This window comes from Cystoisospora suis (assembly GCF_002600585.1).
Source record: "Cystoisospora suis strain Wien I chromosome Unknown contig_671, whole genome shotgun sequence".
Taxonomy (NCBI): Eukaryota; Apicomplexa; class Conoidasida; order Eucoccidiorida; family Sarcocystidae; genus Cystoisospora; species Cystoisospora suis.
The window spans coordinates 125,060-142,924 of record NW_027153472.1 but is presented as its reverse complement, the minus strand read 5'-3'; the positions used below and the strand labels follow the sequence as shown (position 1 = coordinate 142,924).

General features: G+C 53.5%; 3 protein-coding genes across 3 annotated transcripts; 2 read left to right on the top strand and 1 right to left on the bottom strand.

Moving 5' to 3' along the window:
- The first annotated feature begins 1,904 nt into the window (after positions 1-1,904).
- Positions 1,905-4,815, top strand: CSUI_001670 (preprotein translocase subunit sec66). The gene has a single exon (XM_068061875.1). The coding sequence runs from the start codon at positions 2,915-2,917 to the stop codon at positions 3,662-3,664; it is 750 nt and encodes a 249-aa protein (XP_067926161.1). The 5' UTR covers positions 1,905-2,914; the 3' UTR covers positions 3,665-4,815.
- Positions 4,816-5,062: 247 nt separating this feature from the next.
- Positions 5,063-6,540, bottom strand: CSUI_001669 (uncharacterized protein; the record flags this gene model as incomplete). Its single annotated transcript, XM_068061874.1, has 1 exon — positions 5,063-6,540. A coding segment is annotated over one exon (510 nt), but the record flags the coding sequence as incomplete, so codon positions are not given.
- Positions 6,541-8,196: 1,656 nt separating this feature from the next.
- CSUI_001668 (calcium-dependent protein kinase cdpk5) lies at positions 8,197-17,685 on the top strand. The gene is made up of 8 exons (XM_068061873.1): positions 8,197-9,326; positions 10,250-10,484; positions 11,330-11,507; positions 11,769-12,043; positions 12,904-13,071; positions 13,630-14,227; positions 14,523-14,604; positions 15,037-17,685. Exons 1-8 carry the CDS (start codon positions 9,042-9,044, stop codon positions 15,172-15,174), a joined length of 1,959 nt encoding a protein of 652 aa, XP_067926159.1. The 5' UTR covers positions 8,197-9,041; the 3' UTR covers positions 15,175-17,685.
- Positions 17,686-17,865: the final 180 nt, after the last annotated feature.

Below are 17,865 nucleotides of genomic sequence, written 5' to 3'. Positions count from 1 at the left end.
CAAGTTTGCTCGGTCGAGCGCAGCGCCGGGTGACATCTACTCAGCTCCTCCGGCGATCCGAACCGAGGGGCCACGTGCTACCCGGGGATCCCTGGTGAGGTGACATAACGAGTCCATTCTGGCGTAAAAAAGTCATCAGGAAGCCTCAGCCCTCCGATAAGGATGTTTGAACATCCAGGCGACCCCACGTACAAAGTCGGTCAACTCCGTCCTGTTCAGTTCACGTTCTGTGAAAAACTCTGCGCCCTCAGTCTTCTGAACCCTAGAACGGCCCTGAGCGGCAACAGCGAGCAGCGTGGAACATCGCCAAGGCCGCCACGTCCTTGCGAGGAAGTGACGACCGCCTGGTTCAAAGCGTGTACACAGGAAAAAGAAAATAGTGGTTCGTCTCGTGGAAGTGCCGGACTTGCTAGAAACTCACCGACTGAAGGGGTTAAAGGCCACCTCCCTCTAATCACAAGGCTTAAACTGCCATCGTTAACTGTGAGGCGATTGCAGCCCATGCAAAACAAGGACAAACCCGGCTTTGAAATGACAGTACTCCACGACCGCGGTAGCCTGTGTAACGGTGCCTTTCGCGTCAGGCCCTGCAGGGAACACACTGCACTTACGATCGATTCCTTGACAAAAGGCCCCCAGCTGCCGGCCGCCCTCTCTTGCATCACTGCAAACGTATCTGCAGCGGGGTGGTTCAAGGAAAGCTGGCCGCCGCAATGGCATGTCGTAGCCTTAGCCGCACGAAGTGGCACTGCACCCAACTGCCAGCAAGGCGTAACGCATGTTTCTTTGCTTCTTTCAATCTTCTGCAGACGGAAGGCAGTCAGCGGGCTATATGTCTGATTACCCATCTCATCCTTCGCCTTACGTAAACGCGCTAGGACCTAGGCCGATGCAAGGCGTAACTCTGTGACGCGCCTTCCCCACGTGGTGTGTCGTGCCGTGCTCCCTAGTGGTCGTTGCGAGTCACCGATGAGTCCAGTGTGAGGAGTGTGTGCTGTTTGCGCGGTTCGTCGAGTGCAGTGCTGTTGAACGAATCCCGGGCCGCGGCGGGTCTGGCGGGTCGCTACGGCGCTTGCCGGGAGAACAGAAAAGAAGTTCGTAAGTGTCTGTTCACACCGTTACACGAGGAGCCAGTGCGGGAGAGTGCAAGTGAACAGCGACATGTATGAGCTAAAAAACGCATTGGACCAAAACCCCGACAGCCTCGTTTGTCTTTAAAACTTACATCCTGGGGAGGCTGTTACGCCTTGCAAAGCTGTACTTCATGCTATCCCTTGTAACGCTGAAAAAACAGTTCTTCCACGTGCAGTCTCCGGCGTACCTACCAACCCGCGAAACTATGGGCGGTAAACCCCCCGCGAGCCGAGAAATTATAAGCAGACTCTATTTCTAGCCCTCTCCTACGGCTGAGTCCTCTGAATTAGACTCAGCCATGAAGCAGAAGTATCTAGATAGCAAAGGGATGGCGAGAAACTGTTCCCCTGAACTGCCTGCACGGGGGGTCGCTTCAACGACGTTGACACAAGCGGGTCCTGGAAGCGCCCGACGTAGTCGTCGGTCCGTTTTCCCCTGCGCGCGTGCTTCTTTTGGAAAACCCAACTGCTTTCTCTCAGGAAAGGTCCCTTGCCAGTTCGTACCGTCCTCAAGAGAAAGCAGCGTCCACAGGAAAGTGGCTCCACGCCCCCCCGCACTCGGGAAATTCAGATGAACTCGACTTCGACAGTATGGGCCCACAGCTCTCAAGAACGTGGCATCGGGTGATCTCCTCGTGATCACAGCCAGTTGATTCTGCGCTACTCTGAAGAAGAAACGAATGTTCGTTGCCCAATACCGGCGCTGGCCGCTGCGGATCATCGCGCATGCGCCGGGCACTGGCGGCGAGAGCGTGATGGCCTGACACCTTTTCTCCCATTTTTTGAAAGAGGCACCTACCCCGCGGTCAACTCGTCCGCTTTAATTCCCTACACTGGTTGCCATTCTGCTTCAGTGCTTGCAGGGAACCTCGCATCTGGTCTTATGCAAGGCTGCATCTCAGGGTGAACTATGGGGCTGTGGCTTCAGCTGCACTCCTCTGGGCTTCTGCTGGATCGCCTTGTATGCCGGACTGCTCCCGAGGCTCGACTTGTCATTTGTAGAGCTGTTTTTCTGTTTTCCTCTGTTGCCTAGGGCCGATATTTCATTTCCCGTGTCAACCGTCACTGCTGTTGGATGCCTCAGGGGTCGTTTTCAAGTTTCACTTTTGCTTGTCAATATTCGTATGACCCGGTCACCGGGTAGCTACTCTTTACTCATGTTAGCAATGGAGTCCAACAACTCCACGACACTATTCTTTTTCACGCTAGTCCGCAACAGTTTCTCAATCTCTTTGCTCGTGAGTTTTGTTCCGGAGTGACGCTACGACCCCGCGAGACCGCGTGCACGAGAGTTAAACTCGCTCGTCTGTATACACTGAGCAGGCTGACTGGTTGTTTTCTTCGACTGTCATTCCTCTCTCAATGATATCTTGTTTCTGGCAACCAGCTGCCCCCTTTTCAGTGTTCGTCTCGCTCTTGGTCCTCGTCCCGATAGCAAAACCCTTTACTTCGGAGCTTGTGGATGGCGTTACCTCCTCCTGAGCAGAACGTGGTTCTCTCGCTCAGTTGATGAGCCGCCCAATATTAGCCGAGTGGAAACTCTGTTCCTTTTCTTGGACAAGAAAGCAGCCTTCTATTTGCCTTCTTTGGAACGCACACTTTTTTCCCCTAGCCGGTGAGATCTCTTAGCGATCTGCATGAAGAACTCACATTCTCATTCGCCTTCGTCCCCTCTTCGTCCGGCCTTTCAGTACCGTAGGCGACTGCGTATGGTCGATCTATTCATACTTTTTCTTTGAACTGAATCTGTTCTTTGAAAGTGACGGTTACTGAGTCACCCCATGGAGGAAGTGTGGACAGGGTGGGTGGTGTTAGCCGTCCTGGCGGCGCTTACTCTTGGGCTCGCGTTTCGAATGTGGTGGCGCGAAAGACGGCGATCCCAGGAAAAGGACTCTTTCTTTAAGCAGGCAGAAGATGTCTTTTCATTCCCTGAGCCTACTGCAGCGATAAATGAGTACGAGACGGCTCGGGAAACAGCCTTTGAAGAGCTACTGTCTCAAGGAAAAGTAACGCAGGATGAAGAGGATCTGCCTGAGGGTTCCCCCATTGAAGCCAGCTGGTTAAGACGCGTGACAGCCGATCACAAGAAAAAGTTGAAACTCTTTCTCCTGCGGCGTGCACACGCGAATGTCCCACGTTGGTTCGCTCTCTCTCAGGAAATCAATGGCAAGTATCGTCTGTACAGACATGGGTTACTTTGCGAAGAGACGTGGCAGAGTTTTGTGCGGGCACAGGAAACCATCCAGGCAGAACTCGAATACATTCGACTTGAAGCTGAGGGACTAGAGCCTCAGTGGGGCGAAAGAATTCTGAAGGACGCTGTCACGCTTTATCGGTTGCAGCAAGCGAAGGAAGCTCAACAGAAAGAACAAGAGCTAGAGGCGAAGAAACGCGCGGCACAACAGAAGCAGGATACGCTCATTCAGCAGCAGAAGGAGGACGCCCTCAAGCGCAAGGCTGAAAAGACGGCAGAGACGCTTCTTAAAGCTGAGCAAGCAAAACAGAAGGGAAAGAAGGCGGCGGGACGCTGAGAATCCACCGGACTTCCCGTTGTGCCTCATGCGCATCAAGAGCGTCGGGGCGTGTTTACCCTCAGACAAGGAGAAGGCATGAAAGGATGTCTGTCGTACAAACACAGCTGACTTCTTTTCTTGGCATTGATCGCCGCCATGTCGAACAGCTTGCGAAGAAGCTGCGCAAATCGCCCTTGAGGAAGAGAGGCGAGGAGAGGAGGGAGGGGAAGGCTTTCTTCTTCTTGACAGACATACGGCAGGGTATTGAGGGGAGAGAAGTGCGCGAACACTTGAATTTTCAATGCAACAATTTCAGGGACTCTATGGTAAAGACGGTTCCTTTCGAAGAGCTGCTGACCACATTGTACACTGCTGGGATCGGAAACTGAAGAGGCAGGGCCGAGTCCTGCCCCATCTGGAGCGTCGGGACCGCCACCACACGGTTGGTGCTATAGGAAATATGTTTCTAGTTTAGCGGGGCTGCTCTCTGGTACGGGTTATGTGAGCCTGATTCTTCTTCTCAACAAGTAAGGCCCTCTGTTTTTCTACAGCTTCTTTTCCGTGCGACCGTAGCTGGTGCAGTCCAGTTCCTTCTGTAGCGAGCACGTCGCGCGCGATCTATCATAAAAGTATCTCCTTCGCGCATGTCGTGTATCTCTATCTCTTTCTTTCTAGGTCCAGTTGTACGTGCTTCTTTCCAAGCGGCATGCACTACTTCTAGCTTTACTTGTTTTCCTTCAGTTCTGCTTTTTTCGAAATCGCTCGTCTCGCGCCTTCTTTTCATGTATGCTCCTGTTCTAGTGCTTGTGGATCATCTTATTAGCCTCCATATGCCCAGCACAGACGGCAGTCTGTCTGTCTTCACTTCAACCCGGCCACTTTTCCTTGCCATAGTACGCATGCTCATACATACTGGTAGGTTTTCAACGGTTTGTCCAAGCCATTCATTCTAGTCTGTCTGTTCGGCCTTAAACTGAAGAGATACCCAATGAGTCTTCGCAACTTCGAGTTCCCGGTGGAAGGGTCGAAACCTTCTGCTGCCCGTGCCGTTGAAAGGGGAAGACAATTCTTCGTTTGTGAGTGACTAAGTACTGATTTTGAGGAGCTACAACTGTATCTCGCCATTGAATACTAGAGAAATCTTGGCTGGGTTCGGGAATACATCGCAGAACGCCTTTCTGGCCCGGCTTCCAAGGTGATACACAATGTGGGAGTGGGACTGCTATTTCCGTGAGTGCAGGTCTGTCAGACCTGCATTCGGGCAAGTAGCAGTCGACCACCGCAGAATCCGCGCACCCCTCTTTTGAGAGTCGCTTCTGACGTGTGACCCGGTTCTTTACTCGACAAAGAGGTAGTTCAGGCTGGAGACTAGAGTTGGTCTTAGGTCAGCTGTGTGTTCTCCCCTGATGTCAACTGGACGGCATTCCAACAGCTTAGTCAGTTTGAAAAGCTTTTATTGACTTGTTCAACCACACAAGTACGCCACGGTCGGAACAGGCACTACACAGTACCGGCGGATGGCTCGAAACGACACTCGACACCTCGGAAAGTCCGTACCTATCGGTCACTGATACAACGGTAACGTCATGGGGGCAAGAATCAACGAAGGCATAACTCCCAGTGTCTCACGACAGTCCTTTCCGGACTCGCTTCCTCGGCTGATGCCATGGGCTCTGTAAACTGCACCCCCCTGATGAACACCTCAGGGAATTTCCCTTGACACCAGGCCGCCCAAACGTACTGTCATACTCTTCGGAGTGCGCGGATCGCCTGACAGCGCCGCAGAGCACTAAGCTACCGCGAAGTCCTGCTAGTTTTCCAGAGAGGTCGCAGTTACTATCACAGTTAGATTTCCAACACCCGCACACGAAGAACGGCAGGATACTCTCTAGCCCTCTCCAAGGGACTCTTCACCTGCACATCCAGCTCGGCGCTTAGCTAGGAATGACTGTGCCTGCGCCCGCGCAAGGTTTTGGCTCGAAAGTTGTCAGGCACGCTTGCCTCAGTGTACATCGACCGCCGTGGAACTTCCCATACGACCGGGTTAATAACAGGATCATAATGTGGGCAGAGAAGAAAAAACATCTTGAGAGTTATCATCAAGCTGAGCATAGTTATGAAGGTGAATATGGGATTTCGCCGGCAAGTACGCCACAACGTGACCACCTGCCTCCCCGCCATGGTTGTGTGCCTCTGCAAAGTGTGCGGCCGCCGTCGTGTTGCGGACAGAAGCCTCAGTCCTCTGCCTTTGAAGGACTGAGACTGTTTACAAAATACCACGATGTCGAAAGGCCAACCTGCGTACCAGCACGGGTCTTCGGACCCGTTGAAGTCGGTCAGCCTACCGCGGGCGGTCTGTGCAACGCACTGCTTGTCTCCTCCCTATGGACCTGCTGGCACGACGTCCGACGAATAAAAACAGGACGCCCCCCAAGGAAAGCATCCCTGTCGGAGAAAACACGTCTCCCCAGACAAGGCTGAACTCCTGTCCATACGGGGGCAATGGGTATAGCTCGGACCCCCCCAAAGAAACAGGCAGCACTCCGATTGATTACTAACGCGGGGTTCCGAGGAGCCCGGACTGCGGTCCTTCCGCCCTCTACGTGTGGTGATGTACCCACGTCTGCCGTTCAGGCAGCCTCCTGGAATCTTGAGAAAGGAAAAAAACCTCGAAGCAGAACACCGCTCGAAATACGTGCGGGACGGTCCACAAGGGATTGTAGGAGTCACACGGCTGGCACAGACTAAACGCTGGAACACCACCTTCCTCCCTGGACAGAACCTGGAGACTGGCCGGATGCTGACTGACTGCGGAGAAATGCCAAGCTGGGAAAACGAACCAATTCTGACGCTGAAGTCACTTTCATAGCACGAAAAAAGGGTCTTTCCCCGCCTCGCACACAAGGAGAAAGTAGGAAACGCCACCGTCGCTTTTTGACTGCCACACTCGACAGCCACTGGCTAGGTGGCGGGTGCATGTGAGCCCAAGCTAGCCAGTCGATGCTGACGCGGTGGCGTGGTCTTCGCCTTACCCCAGTCGGTTCCGTTTGTTTCTCTTGCTGCGAACTGAGTTCCCTTCTTAGCTTTGCGGAGAGCAGTTCTGTACACGGCTATGGCACAGGTAAGTACGGCGGCCCTGCCGTTCGACATAGCAGCGCATAGCAAGGTCAATGGGGCACACCGCTGCAGCACTCTCCTAGAACTCACGCCCAGACGGGCACTGACTGCAGCCCGCACGAGCAGAGAACAAGAAGACGCGGTCCTGCGTCGCAGGATGGGATCGCCGGGGCAGTGTTCTTGGGGCAGGGTGAAACGATCTGGGTGATTTTGCTGAGAACGTCGTCCCAAGGTAGTCTTGCGTCACCCAGCGGGCCGTGGCCGCCACGCGTGACTGCGGTGGCCGGACCGCTGGGAAATGGACACCTCTGTATCTGGTTTTGCGCGCCACTGTCCAGCGTATACGCTCCATCGGGTGTTCACTAATCTCTTGTTCGTGGCCCTTAATGAGGTTTGCGACGATCGTCTCGACAGAAACTCCGGCCGGTCCCAGCTACAGAATGCTTTGTCGGGCCGTCTTCAAGAAGACGGTATGGTAAGCCGTACAGAACGCATGCAGGCGGATCTGCCGGCCACTGGGGAAAGAGCTGCTTCGTGGGCTCATTTCTAGAGCGCCAGCCTTTCGTAGTGAGCAAAGACAAAACAGGACCGAGCCCTGGGCCTCCAGTACACATGTGCCCCAAGTCCTCTTGTGCTGGGAGAGCGAGCACACCAAGCCAAGCACTCAGTGAAGGGACGGGCACCAGGGTTGGAGATCCGGAAGCTAGGCAACTCCTCCAAGGCAGCATCCGTTCCGTTTCCTTAGCCACCGAGAGACTGTATCTTGACAAGAGTGTTGGAGTCATGTGTTCTGGCGTTCTGTTCTTGGGCGAGTGAGCTAGTCCTGTAATACAGAAAGCCAAGGTGGGAAGCAAGACTCGACCGAATGGTAAAGGAACTCGGAAGGGAATACCGCAGAAAGCACACTGTTGCAACACCGGCCTGCTGCCGCATGCTGGCCGTGATTCGGACGATTCCCTTATGTGCGACACGGATCGTGAACAGGAAACTGACGTCTCCTGTGTTGCGTCTCCAGGAGAATCCTCGTGCGCCGCCGTTCACTGAGGTGCCGCAAGCAGTCCACTGTGTGCAAGCTGATCCTGAACGACTGTGTGCCGAACACGTAGTGTGAACCTCCCGGTCCCGTCGCTCTGCGTTGGAGCGGGACACTGGGAAGTCCGACTGGGCCAGCCCGATCAATGCTTGGGCCTTCGGGTAGATAATACGGAGGTGTGAAAGATGGCTTATAATCTGCCTACGAAAACAGCGAGGCTCCCATTAACCTACTGTTCGCGCAAGCGGTTGCAACTGCTTCGTTGCAGAGTTGACGGACGCCCCCTCGGCCACGCTAGCGCAGGGGTTGGCTGCGCGTCGGCCGCCCCGCGCTTCTTCCGCATGGACGGGGCCCAAGAAAGATCGCGGAAGCCAGCTGCTGATACTGTTCCAAACCCGGACGGCGGCGCTCCTGAATTTGTGATAAGTTCCCAAGTTTGTCCCATTTTTTATAAATACAAGGCTCCGTCCTAGAGCATTTTCGGATGCTAGCGGCAACGAGCCACGCTGGGGTGCCTCATACTGGCTATGGTGGCCTCTGTCGGCCGTGGTGTAGAAGTCAAGCCGCCGGCACCGGAGGCGCATTGCTCCTGTCTGTATCCGGTGTCTGGGTAAGTTGAAACAATTGGTTGTCTTGTTTTTCCTGTTCTACGGCTCGCCAGTGCCTTCCTTGTCCGGGCTGTCGGAAACAAATACCTGGCGGAGTGCATTTCCTTGCGGTTTCCGCTGGCGTGTATTTCTTGCGCGGTATGGATCCTTGGCGCCGCTGAGCAGTTCGCTGCACCACGTACACGCATGTGAGTCTCTAACGCTACGGCGGGCGTGTTTTTCATGTGCTATTTTTGAAGGTGAATTTGCTCCGGCACGGAGAAGAACTGCCTGTAACAGGTGCAAGTACACCTTCGCGAATGCTCTGAGGGCAGTACCCACAACACTAGGAGAGGGAGTTGAGATTCTCATCCGGGGCGGACGGTGAACTGGCGCATGCGCGCCACTTGGTAGCCTTCTTCTGCTTCGGAATTTCCCTCAACCACGATATTTCGCCGGCATACGCAGGATGCTAGAGGACTGTTCAAACGGAATGGCACTCAATTGCACAATCAGCCCCGCCACGCTTCATACACAAACGGATATCTGCTACTAATCAGTAGTTTTGATTCCTCCTCAACCGCCATACTTTGTATGTGCCAGACGAAGTATATCCCAGTGGACACCTGGTTCGGCAGACGCAGCAATAACCCTGAAGATGCCAACTCCGACCACCGACGCTACGGTCCCTCCAGCGGCCGGAGACATGCATGAATCTATCTCGGCCAGCACGTGCACGGACGGAAAAGGAACCACAAACTCCGAGGCGTCCGGACCCAATTCTCCCACCGCACATTCGCGTAACAGGGAAAAGGCCGCATGTGGCGATGCGGCCGCGGGTACTTCACCACGCAATGACGCGCGCCAGCCAACTGATTCCCACGACTCTGCCGGCAAGCCCCAGTTCTTCTCTCTATGCACGAAGTGTGCAAACGACGGAAAGGTGAAGACCTCAAGGGGTTAAATACTCTATGCTTCCTTTTGGCGTCTTTTATTCTGGGGCCGTATCATAACTTTGCTCGTTCACATAGTATCGAGAACTCCCAAAAAGAAGTACATGTGTTCTCCGTTGCTCATCCGCGTAATGGCCATGAAAGTCCTTTGAACCTCTCGTCTGCTCCACGCGTACACTGTGGATCTCGGACATTCCGCACACTTCTCTTCTTGAATCCTGTCTGAGTGTAACTACTCTCTCTGACCAAGTATGAGTGGATGCTTGTTGTAGTGGTTTCCCTTCATAAGTCTCCGAAGCCGTACATTCGAGAGCAGCGTGCAAGTAGGAGAACATGGCCAGTCAGGAGCTTTGCCTACGCAGACGGGGATGCCGGAGAGTGGAAGGAGGTCCGGAGCGTGTACTTGAGATCACCGACAACCCCCGGCTACGTTGTCCGTATCACAGCAATGGCAATCTACCGTGACTGTGTCAAGCATACGACAACGCAAAAGAGTTACAGCGAATGTGCAGGGGGGCTAGTTTGCTTTAGGAAGGCAAGGACGTCGTCCGCTGCGGCGTCACCCATCAGTGCCACACTACAGACGCCGTCGCCCGTGTCACCGTAGTACATGGACACCCCAGTCACAACTGCATTGCTGCACCCCCGTGGGAGACGCACCGCCTCCTCACCGGGGTTGTAACAGTTCCATGTTCAATAGTCGTGTGGACAACCACATCAGCGTTTATGTGCTTCGTCAGCTCTGAAAAGACTGACTATCACATACTAGGACAACTGTCACTAGGGTTCGTGGCCTTCAACGTCTGGAGTTTTGGGAAAAGTAGAGAAGCTTAATTTCCATCTCATAGGCGCAGAACGACTCGAGTCTGGCCTCTGTATATAGTGCATCTCAGTTTCTTGAATTGCGTCTCAGGATAAGTCGCAGCATGATCGGAGGGAACCTGTCCGTGGGCTGATCATCCGAAGTGAAAGCTTCATGAACGCTTCCGAGGCATCTCGCTGGGAAGTAGAAGCCCACTGCAATAGCTGCCCATGTGGGGACGCCTCGTGTGCGTCAAGCAGCCCGTCTGGAGAAGGCTTTGCAGTTTCCCCTCCTGACCGTCCCGTCTTCGACAGATCCAAAATCGTTCACGAGGTTCTCCTCGAAGGTAAGTCTTGCCGTCGTTGTTCCGAAAGTCGTGTTCTCACGCCGAGATGTTTGGTATGCTGCATGCGTCTATGAATCGATCTTTATGTACTGCAACAAGTTTCCCGTATGCGTGGATGAATCTAAGCGTGGGCGTTCATACACTGACATCGATGCTCTTCACGCGGACTGCAAGTAGAGTGAGTCGCAGTCCCACTGACTCTAAGCGTCGATGCTTGCTAGAGTCACCGCTCCTTCGCCATGCCTGAAGTATCCCAGTCAAGTATTTCCCCGGGGTGTATCGTCTCGAGTCCGAGGTAAGTGAAGACTCTGGGGCTTGAGTTTCCCTGCTTCCGGACATCGCTGCGGAGCAAGTAGCCCCGCTCTACTGGACAACCAGCCTGGCGCGTCCCGAGGACGACTAGAGGTTTCTATGCGGGCACGGAATCTAAGGAAATTAGCACGGATGTGATTAGCGCGCTTAGAGCGCAAATCTCCCTGAACTACAGTGTTTTTCTCGCGTCGCCTCTCTTCTCGGAGACCCATGTTCCGCAGCGTGGGCAAGATTAGTGACTCCAGCTAGTTCTTAAGTAGTACAAGGGGCTAGCGTCTTGCTACTGGCCGGCTTGTCTCCGAGCGGAGACACCCAGAGAGGACGCATAAGCGGTATACGACCGGATTTGTGTCCTCCGCACTCAAGATAGTGGATTGATTAAAGAGTTGGCCCCTGTGTTTATGAGGGCCATTCCCTGACCGTCACCAATTTGGCCGGTGTCTGGGTTCACTGACTCAATACGTAACCGCGCTACGCTCGTCCGTAGGCGAGTTGGTAGTATGTCGAATAGCTTTGGTGTGAATTGAACGCAGGCGGCCAGCAAATCAGCGATATCTACGACACGGTGAACGGGACGAGCTTGGGGAAAGGTTCCTACGGATCTGTGGTGAAGGCAAAAGACATCAAGACGGGTATAATGCGCGCCATCAAGGTTGTCTACAAGCCCCGGATCGAGAATGTTACACGACTGAAGCGAGAGATTCTCATCATGTACGTTGCTAAGAAAGATGATCATCTCTGGAAGGAGCGAGAGTGAATGTCATCGTGTTGCCGTGTGTCGGGTTAGCTTCTTTTCCGATAAGCGATGAACGTGGGGGAGATGTAGCTACTGGATTTTCCAGGAGCTTTGCAAGAGCTCGTCGCCGCTGTGTGGTAATGCGGGAATATTTATTGCGCGCTGTCTGCCGATCTTCTCGCCCCGATTGTGGTAGTGAATCTCGTGTGCGTATGCTGCTTTCTATATGTCTGTAGGAAACGACTAGATCATCCGAACATTATCAAGCTACTGGAAGTCTATGAGGATATGAAGAATCTTTACCTGGTTATGGAGCTTTGCACGGGCGGCGAACTGTTTGAGCGAATCATCAAGTCGGGGCATTTCTCCGAGCGATATGCTGCTTCCCTTATGAAACAAGTTTTCTCTGCTGCCTCGTACTGCCACTCACAGAATGTCATTCACAGAGATTTAAAGCCAGAGAACCTTTTGTATGCTGACAGCTCCCCTCTGTCCGCACTTAAAGTCATTGGTAAGGAGGAGGCCACTTCACTTGGTGCCGTGACCCGGGAACTCTCTTGTCGCAACACGAATTATCCGGTGCCTGATCAGCACGGTCGTTGTTCTGCTTTTCTGCTGTTCTTTGTGACTGTTTTCACCGTAGTTTTTGTGTGGCTTGACCTTTTCTCGAGGATCCCTGTGATTGAGACCCTCTTTTCACCACGCCGCAGCCTCGACATGATGGCCGATCGCGACGCCGCGCGCGGCCCCATTTCAGGGCTCCTCGATGAAATTCACCAGGCTGCCCGCCAGCAGCTGATGGCTGTGCTGTGCGGGTAGCGTGGCTGATGTCAGCCTTCAGCCGACAATCCCAACTCCGAGGACGGCAGGCTACCATAACTCACGAGTAGAATCTGGTTGTCCGATGTGTGATTGGACCGGATGTGTTAAAAGAAGACTGGCGCAGTTAGGCGCAGCTGAAGGAGACTGTATCCTAGCAATCTCCAAGCACAGGGGCTTTGAGGTATCTCCTCTTGGACGTCGGGATGAGGGACCCAACCGCTTGTTGCTAGTCTGTGTTCTGGGCTAAGTGAAAAAGCCAAATCTCTACGGCTTTTTCATGCAAGGACTCAGAAAGGACGGGATCAGGTTGTCGAACCGCTTTGTTACTGCCACAGCTGGGGTGCTGCACCTGGACAGTATGGCCATTTGTTGTTAAGGGTCGTCACTATGTGCAGCACCACTCCGTGTCCATGAGGTCACCAAAAATTTAAACATTCTCGAAGTAAACAGGACTTCAGCTGTGTGTGTTTCCCCCAAATTCCAAGGGAAATCCACCAAGCGGGAAAAAGAACACACTTGGACAACTGTGTCGCTTTTGTCATCATGCAGATTGGGGTTTCGCGGCGAAATGCGGGAAGAGCCACAAGTTCAGCAGTGTTGTTGGTACGCCCTACTACGTCGCGCCTGAAGTTCTCTTCGGCAAGTACGGCAGCGAGTGTGACATGTGGAGTGCTGGTGTCATTCTGTACATCTTGCTCTGCGGCTACCCACCCTTCCGTAAGTCATCATCACCGTCTTCGCGAATGGGCGGGTGTATTCTTTATCGATGTACAGTGTGAGCCTGAACGCTACCGGCTGGACGTGGTACGGGACAGGCATTCTTCCTAGTCTGCATTATTATTGTGGCAGCGGTGAAGAAGGAAACTATGTGCTTTCGGGAGGTGTCTCAAGTTGTTTGTGTCACATGGCGATGTAGAAACATTATTTTTGTCCGACAACATGCGTGCAAATCCGATCAACAGCAACAACGTCGCCGGGTGTAGGATATGTATACTACTCTACTGATGCCCCTGCGAGGAGCAGCTGGGGGACTGGACGGTGGGGGCATGCACCGAGTTACTACTGACCGGCAGTGAAGAAATCCACTTGTGTTTTTCCGACCGGCGGCAATTGCAGTAAACGGAGACATCTTTGAAAGGAAGGCCCCGCTACTCTCTCCTCTTCGCTTACTTTACTGCGTGCGTGGTGTCCGGCCGAAGTGTTGAATCCCCGTGGCAGTGCGGTTGACAAAGTGATCACTGGTATGTATGGAGACACCCTTGTCACGGTTTACAGACGGGAAAGACAACCAGGAAATCCTGAAGAAGGTGCAAGTAGGGGAGTTCACATTCGATCCTCGGCACTGGCGACGGGTCTCGGACCACGCTAAAGACTTGGTGAAGCGTTGTCTCACTTACGTCCCGGCGAAACGCATCACCGCAGCAGAAGCTCTACGACACCCTTGGATCCAGTGCTACACAGCAGGCACCGGAGGGCCGGAGCGCCCCATTCCTGCGCGACTTGGCGGCGATTTGATTGAAAGATTCAAAACCTTCCAGCGCCTACATAAGCTGAAGAAGCTCGCTATAACATGTGTGGCGTATCAGCTCAGTGACGCGGACATCGGAATGCTTCACGATGCGTTCGCTGCACTAGACACCAACGCCGATGGAGTATTGACTGTGGCGGAACTTCAGCAGGGATTGAAACAATGCTGCGTGACAGGGGAGGAAATCAACGACATCTTGAAAGAAATGGATACAGACGGGAACGGCACAATAGATTACACAGAGTTCATCGCGGCTTCCATTGACCACAAGATCTACGAGCAGGAGTCAGCCTGCCAAGCGGCCTTCAAGGTGTTCGACCTTGACGGAGATGGGAAAATCACCTTGTAAGAAGCACAAACGTTTCTCGCCTTCTGATCGCGCCTGGCAGATTGGTGTGTAGGCGTCTGAGCGGTGTTGTCGTGTGCGTCGTCACTCTTCAGACCACGGCGTTAAGGGGATTGTGAGTACGAGTGTGCTTCTCTCCGGGGGACTGGTACGCAGCAAGCCACTGAAGAAAGAGAAAAGAGTGGTGTGCATCACGTGTACAGTATTCTCGCGTGGTATAAGTGGTAGCCGGCGTCATCACTCATTCTTCTGGTACCTTAGATGTTTCGCTGGTGCCTTCTCCGTTTGTTTCAGGGAAGAGCTACAGAAGGTCTTGGAGACACGATGCGTCCAGGAGGCGTTCAGCAAAGAGGCCGTCGCGGAAATGCTCAAGGAGGTATGAGAGGCCTCAGGCTGTAGGCAAAAGGGTCTATATGGACACGCGTGAAACCAGGTGCTAGGTGACGTAGCAGTCTCGCAGATGAGGTTCTCTGATGAAGAGCTGGTGGTATCGTAGCTGAGGACCAGTCGTCTGTGTCGACAGGTCCCAGCTCCAGCGGGCAACTGTACTGACAGTCTGTCCCTAGGCCTAGCCTCTCTCTTCGAGCCTCATTTTCCGTGAAACTGTTTGTAGGCAAGAGATTTTCTAAGTGGACACCATAGGCTACCCTCGCACGCAGCCAGGCTCCTCTTGCTGCGTCCCGGTATATGCAGTACATCCCAAAGTAACTGGGGCCGCAGAACTCGTTTTTGGTACATAATCTGACCTAGATGGCTTCTATGAAGTTAGAGGCGTATCCGATGTGCCTGATCCTGCTGTATTCTGCAGGGTGACTCAAACAATGACGGTTGCATTGATTTTGATGAGTTCATGCGCATGATGCGCGGCAGGCAGCGGAAAGTGGCGGAGACAGCTTCGCCCTTAGCACGGGCTCGGGCGCTGCTTTATCGACGATATGAGAGTTGAGATTTTTCTTTCCGAAACAACCCTGGAAAAGGGTGCAGCTTGATAAGTAGCGTACACGAGCTGACGTGTCCCCTTTTTCCCGAAGAAGTGCTTCATTACTCAAATGCGAAGGTAGTCGTGCTAGGCGACTGTTACTCTTTCACCACGTGGTGTGTCAAAAGGGGCGACAAGGCAACACTAATCCCCCGACGAAGTGAGCTTTCAAGGTAGACACGACAGCCTTGAGTTTGAGGGTTGTGCTGCTTAGAAAGACTGATGGCCGCCCCTACTATACACCTCGAGAAGGAGGGGTTCACTTGACACCGTGTCAGCGTTTCTCATGTGTCGAGGTGACCCCTCTCTCACACCGCACTGAGACGGCGTGTCTCTGTCGGTCTTCTGGCCAGTTTGTTGCGACGCCGTATATGCAGGGGAAAGCTGAACTTGCTTACCGTGAGGTGGTGAGCGTTCATTATTCAAGTCACGGAAAACGAGAGTGACTGGCAGACTTGACTTCATGGTAGCCGTCGCCTCTATGCTGATTCCACGTTCATGTTCGTTTCCAGGTGTCTTGAAGTGAACAGGACCTGCAGGCTTTGGTTTCAGTGGACCCACGAGTGCTGACAAGCCAGACAGCGGGTCCGTCACTCATGCGTTGAAACCCGTGACCGCAGGGAGTGATTGTAGGCCGGCGGGGGGACAGTACTGATGATAACTCAGTAGCGCGGAACAAGGTTTGTATGCGAATTCTCATCACATGCAAGTCTTGGGCGGTACAAGGGAAGAGCCGCCGGCCTTGATGCTTAGCGGTTAGCAGAGGGCCATTTTTCCATGTGTTCCACGTGTAGCACGGCAGGTGAAGGCTGAGGAACAGGTAATTTACATGGATACGAGCAACACTGAAAGCATAGCACTCTTGCTGCTGAAGGTGCTAAGTATTCTGGAGTGTCTTGTGGACGGGCTCTAATGAAAAAGACGCCCGTGATGCGGTCGCTGTATTTCTGATGGCTTTTGCGGCTCAAGCAGAAGTGATTCGAGGAAATTGAGAAAGCCCCTGTCTTGTTCTCTGTTTTGGTGGGGACGTCAGATGACACGGGTGAGGTTCTGATCTGGGGAATGGCCGATGTACAGGCTAAAAAGGAAGAGGCGAGGAGCACGCGCAACTGCTGCAGCTGAAGAAGGGCCGGTAACTCCTAGGGAAAAGAGAGGAAGGGACCACTCAGCGTCTTTCAAAAGCAGTTCTGCCATTCTCACAGCAAGTCTGGCAGTCATTTCGGCGCTTGTGGAGCTCTGCTCGATTCGGCGTGCAAACCTCCAGAAGCGTCATGGCAACACTAGTAGCAGTAGCGAGGTCCGTCTTGTAGGGCATGTAAACACCTCATCAGGTAGTGTTGTGGGAGAACGCTGGTAAGGGGCTGTATTCAGATGTGTGTCAGTATATTTCATGTCCTGGTGTTTCGGAATTTCGTGGTCTGAAAATTCCAACTGCGGCGCAGTGGACATCGAATCACTCCCGTGGATTCTTTTTGTAGGACTTCCTGTCTTGTTGGCATGGCAGAAGTATGCATCGTTCTCCTTCGTGCGAGCTTTTCTCAAACTGGCCTGAGGGTCTCCTGCGTGGAGGGGAGACCGCATCCAGGCGGGAGGACTGCGTCACCCTTCTGCAGTCGAACTCGCCGCAAGTCCTGGGGCGAGGCCGGCGTCGATCTCACCGGGTGTGAGTAGACTACGGGTCTGGGCACCAGGGACTGGTGCTTTACCTTTATCAAGCTCCCATTCATCCGGCGACAAGGAAAATTCTGGCTGGTCGGGTCGTCCTTACGTGCGACAGCTGTAGTAGTCCCTACTGGCTAGTTCAGCGAGAAAGGCCCCTGATGTTCTCTCCAAAGAATCTTCCTGGCGGGGAAACGTGTTCTGTTGGTGGTAGTTCACCACCTTGAAAAGACTGGTAATTACGTAGCGTAGGGGTGACGCCAGTACCTCCTCCGCTTTAGGGAGAATTTAGTGTTCATAAGAGAAAAGAACAAAGACCCGTGTTTGTTGGCCAGCGAGGACACCGAGTGATCCGATGGCCACTTAAGCTGGACCCGCTCTCAGCGAGGGCAAGTACTAACGCGGGTGTTGCGGTGGGCTGTGGAGGAGTGATCGCTATCCCAACCGCGAATTGGGGTGCCAAGACGTTCGAGGCGGCGACTTCACACTGCCAGTTGCCACGTGCACACGAATACTGACATGTTTGAGAAGTGGCATATGCGTGTAAGCAAACCCCGGAAGTCCTGTCCACTTGCAGTAGCAGACGTGTGAATCTCGTGGTGTCCTTCCATAGTTTTTTACCGCTTTGGACTTGCTCGCACCCGGTTCTCAATCTCAGAGTGTGGGCGACCGTGATCCTATTCATTCATTATGTCCGTATGCGTCGTATTCCATGCACTCTATGTAGTCAGTTCCATGTTTTCGACAGAAAAACGCTTTGTGAGTTGTTTGGCAGCTCTTCTCCCGAGAGCGACAATGCGCTGCTTGTACACCCACCCTGTCTTGCTTCGTGCCCCCGCGCAGTGCGACTTGTCTCTTTACTTATTCCCGAGGTGCTGAAGCGTGAGTGGACTCGTGCCATTCCTGGGGCGGTGAAGAAAGGCTTGTGAAGATCGCTCGAGAGTGTCCGCCTGGCGCAGCTGACACAGCGCGCCCAGGAGTCCTCAAGGTTCCTCCTGT

Excerpts from the sequence above, each read along its gene's own strand:
- CSUI_001670 (XM_068061875.1), top strand. The coding sequence starts at position 2,915 with ATGGAGGAAGTGTGGACAGGGTGGGTGGTGTTAGCCGTCCTGGCGGCG.
- CSUI_001668 (XM_068061873.1), top strand. The coding sequence starts at position 9,042 with ATGCCAACTCCGACCACCGACGCTACGGTCCCTCCAGCGGCCGGAGAC. Across the intron at positions 13,072-13,629 it reads CTGCGGCTACCCACCCTTCC|ACGGGAAAGACAACCAGGAA; the intron begins GTAAGTCATCAT and ends CACGGTTTACAG. Across the intron at positions 14,228-14,522 it reads GGAGATGGGAAAATCACCTT|GGAAGAGCTACAGAAGGTCT; the intron begins GTAAGAAGCACA and ends CGTTTGTTTCAG.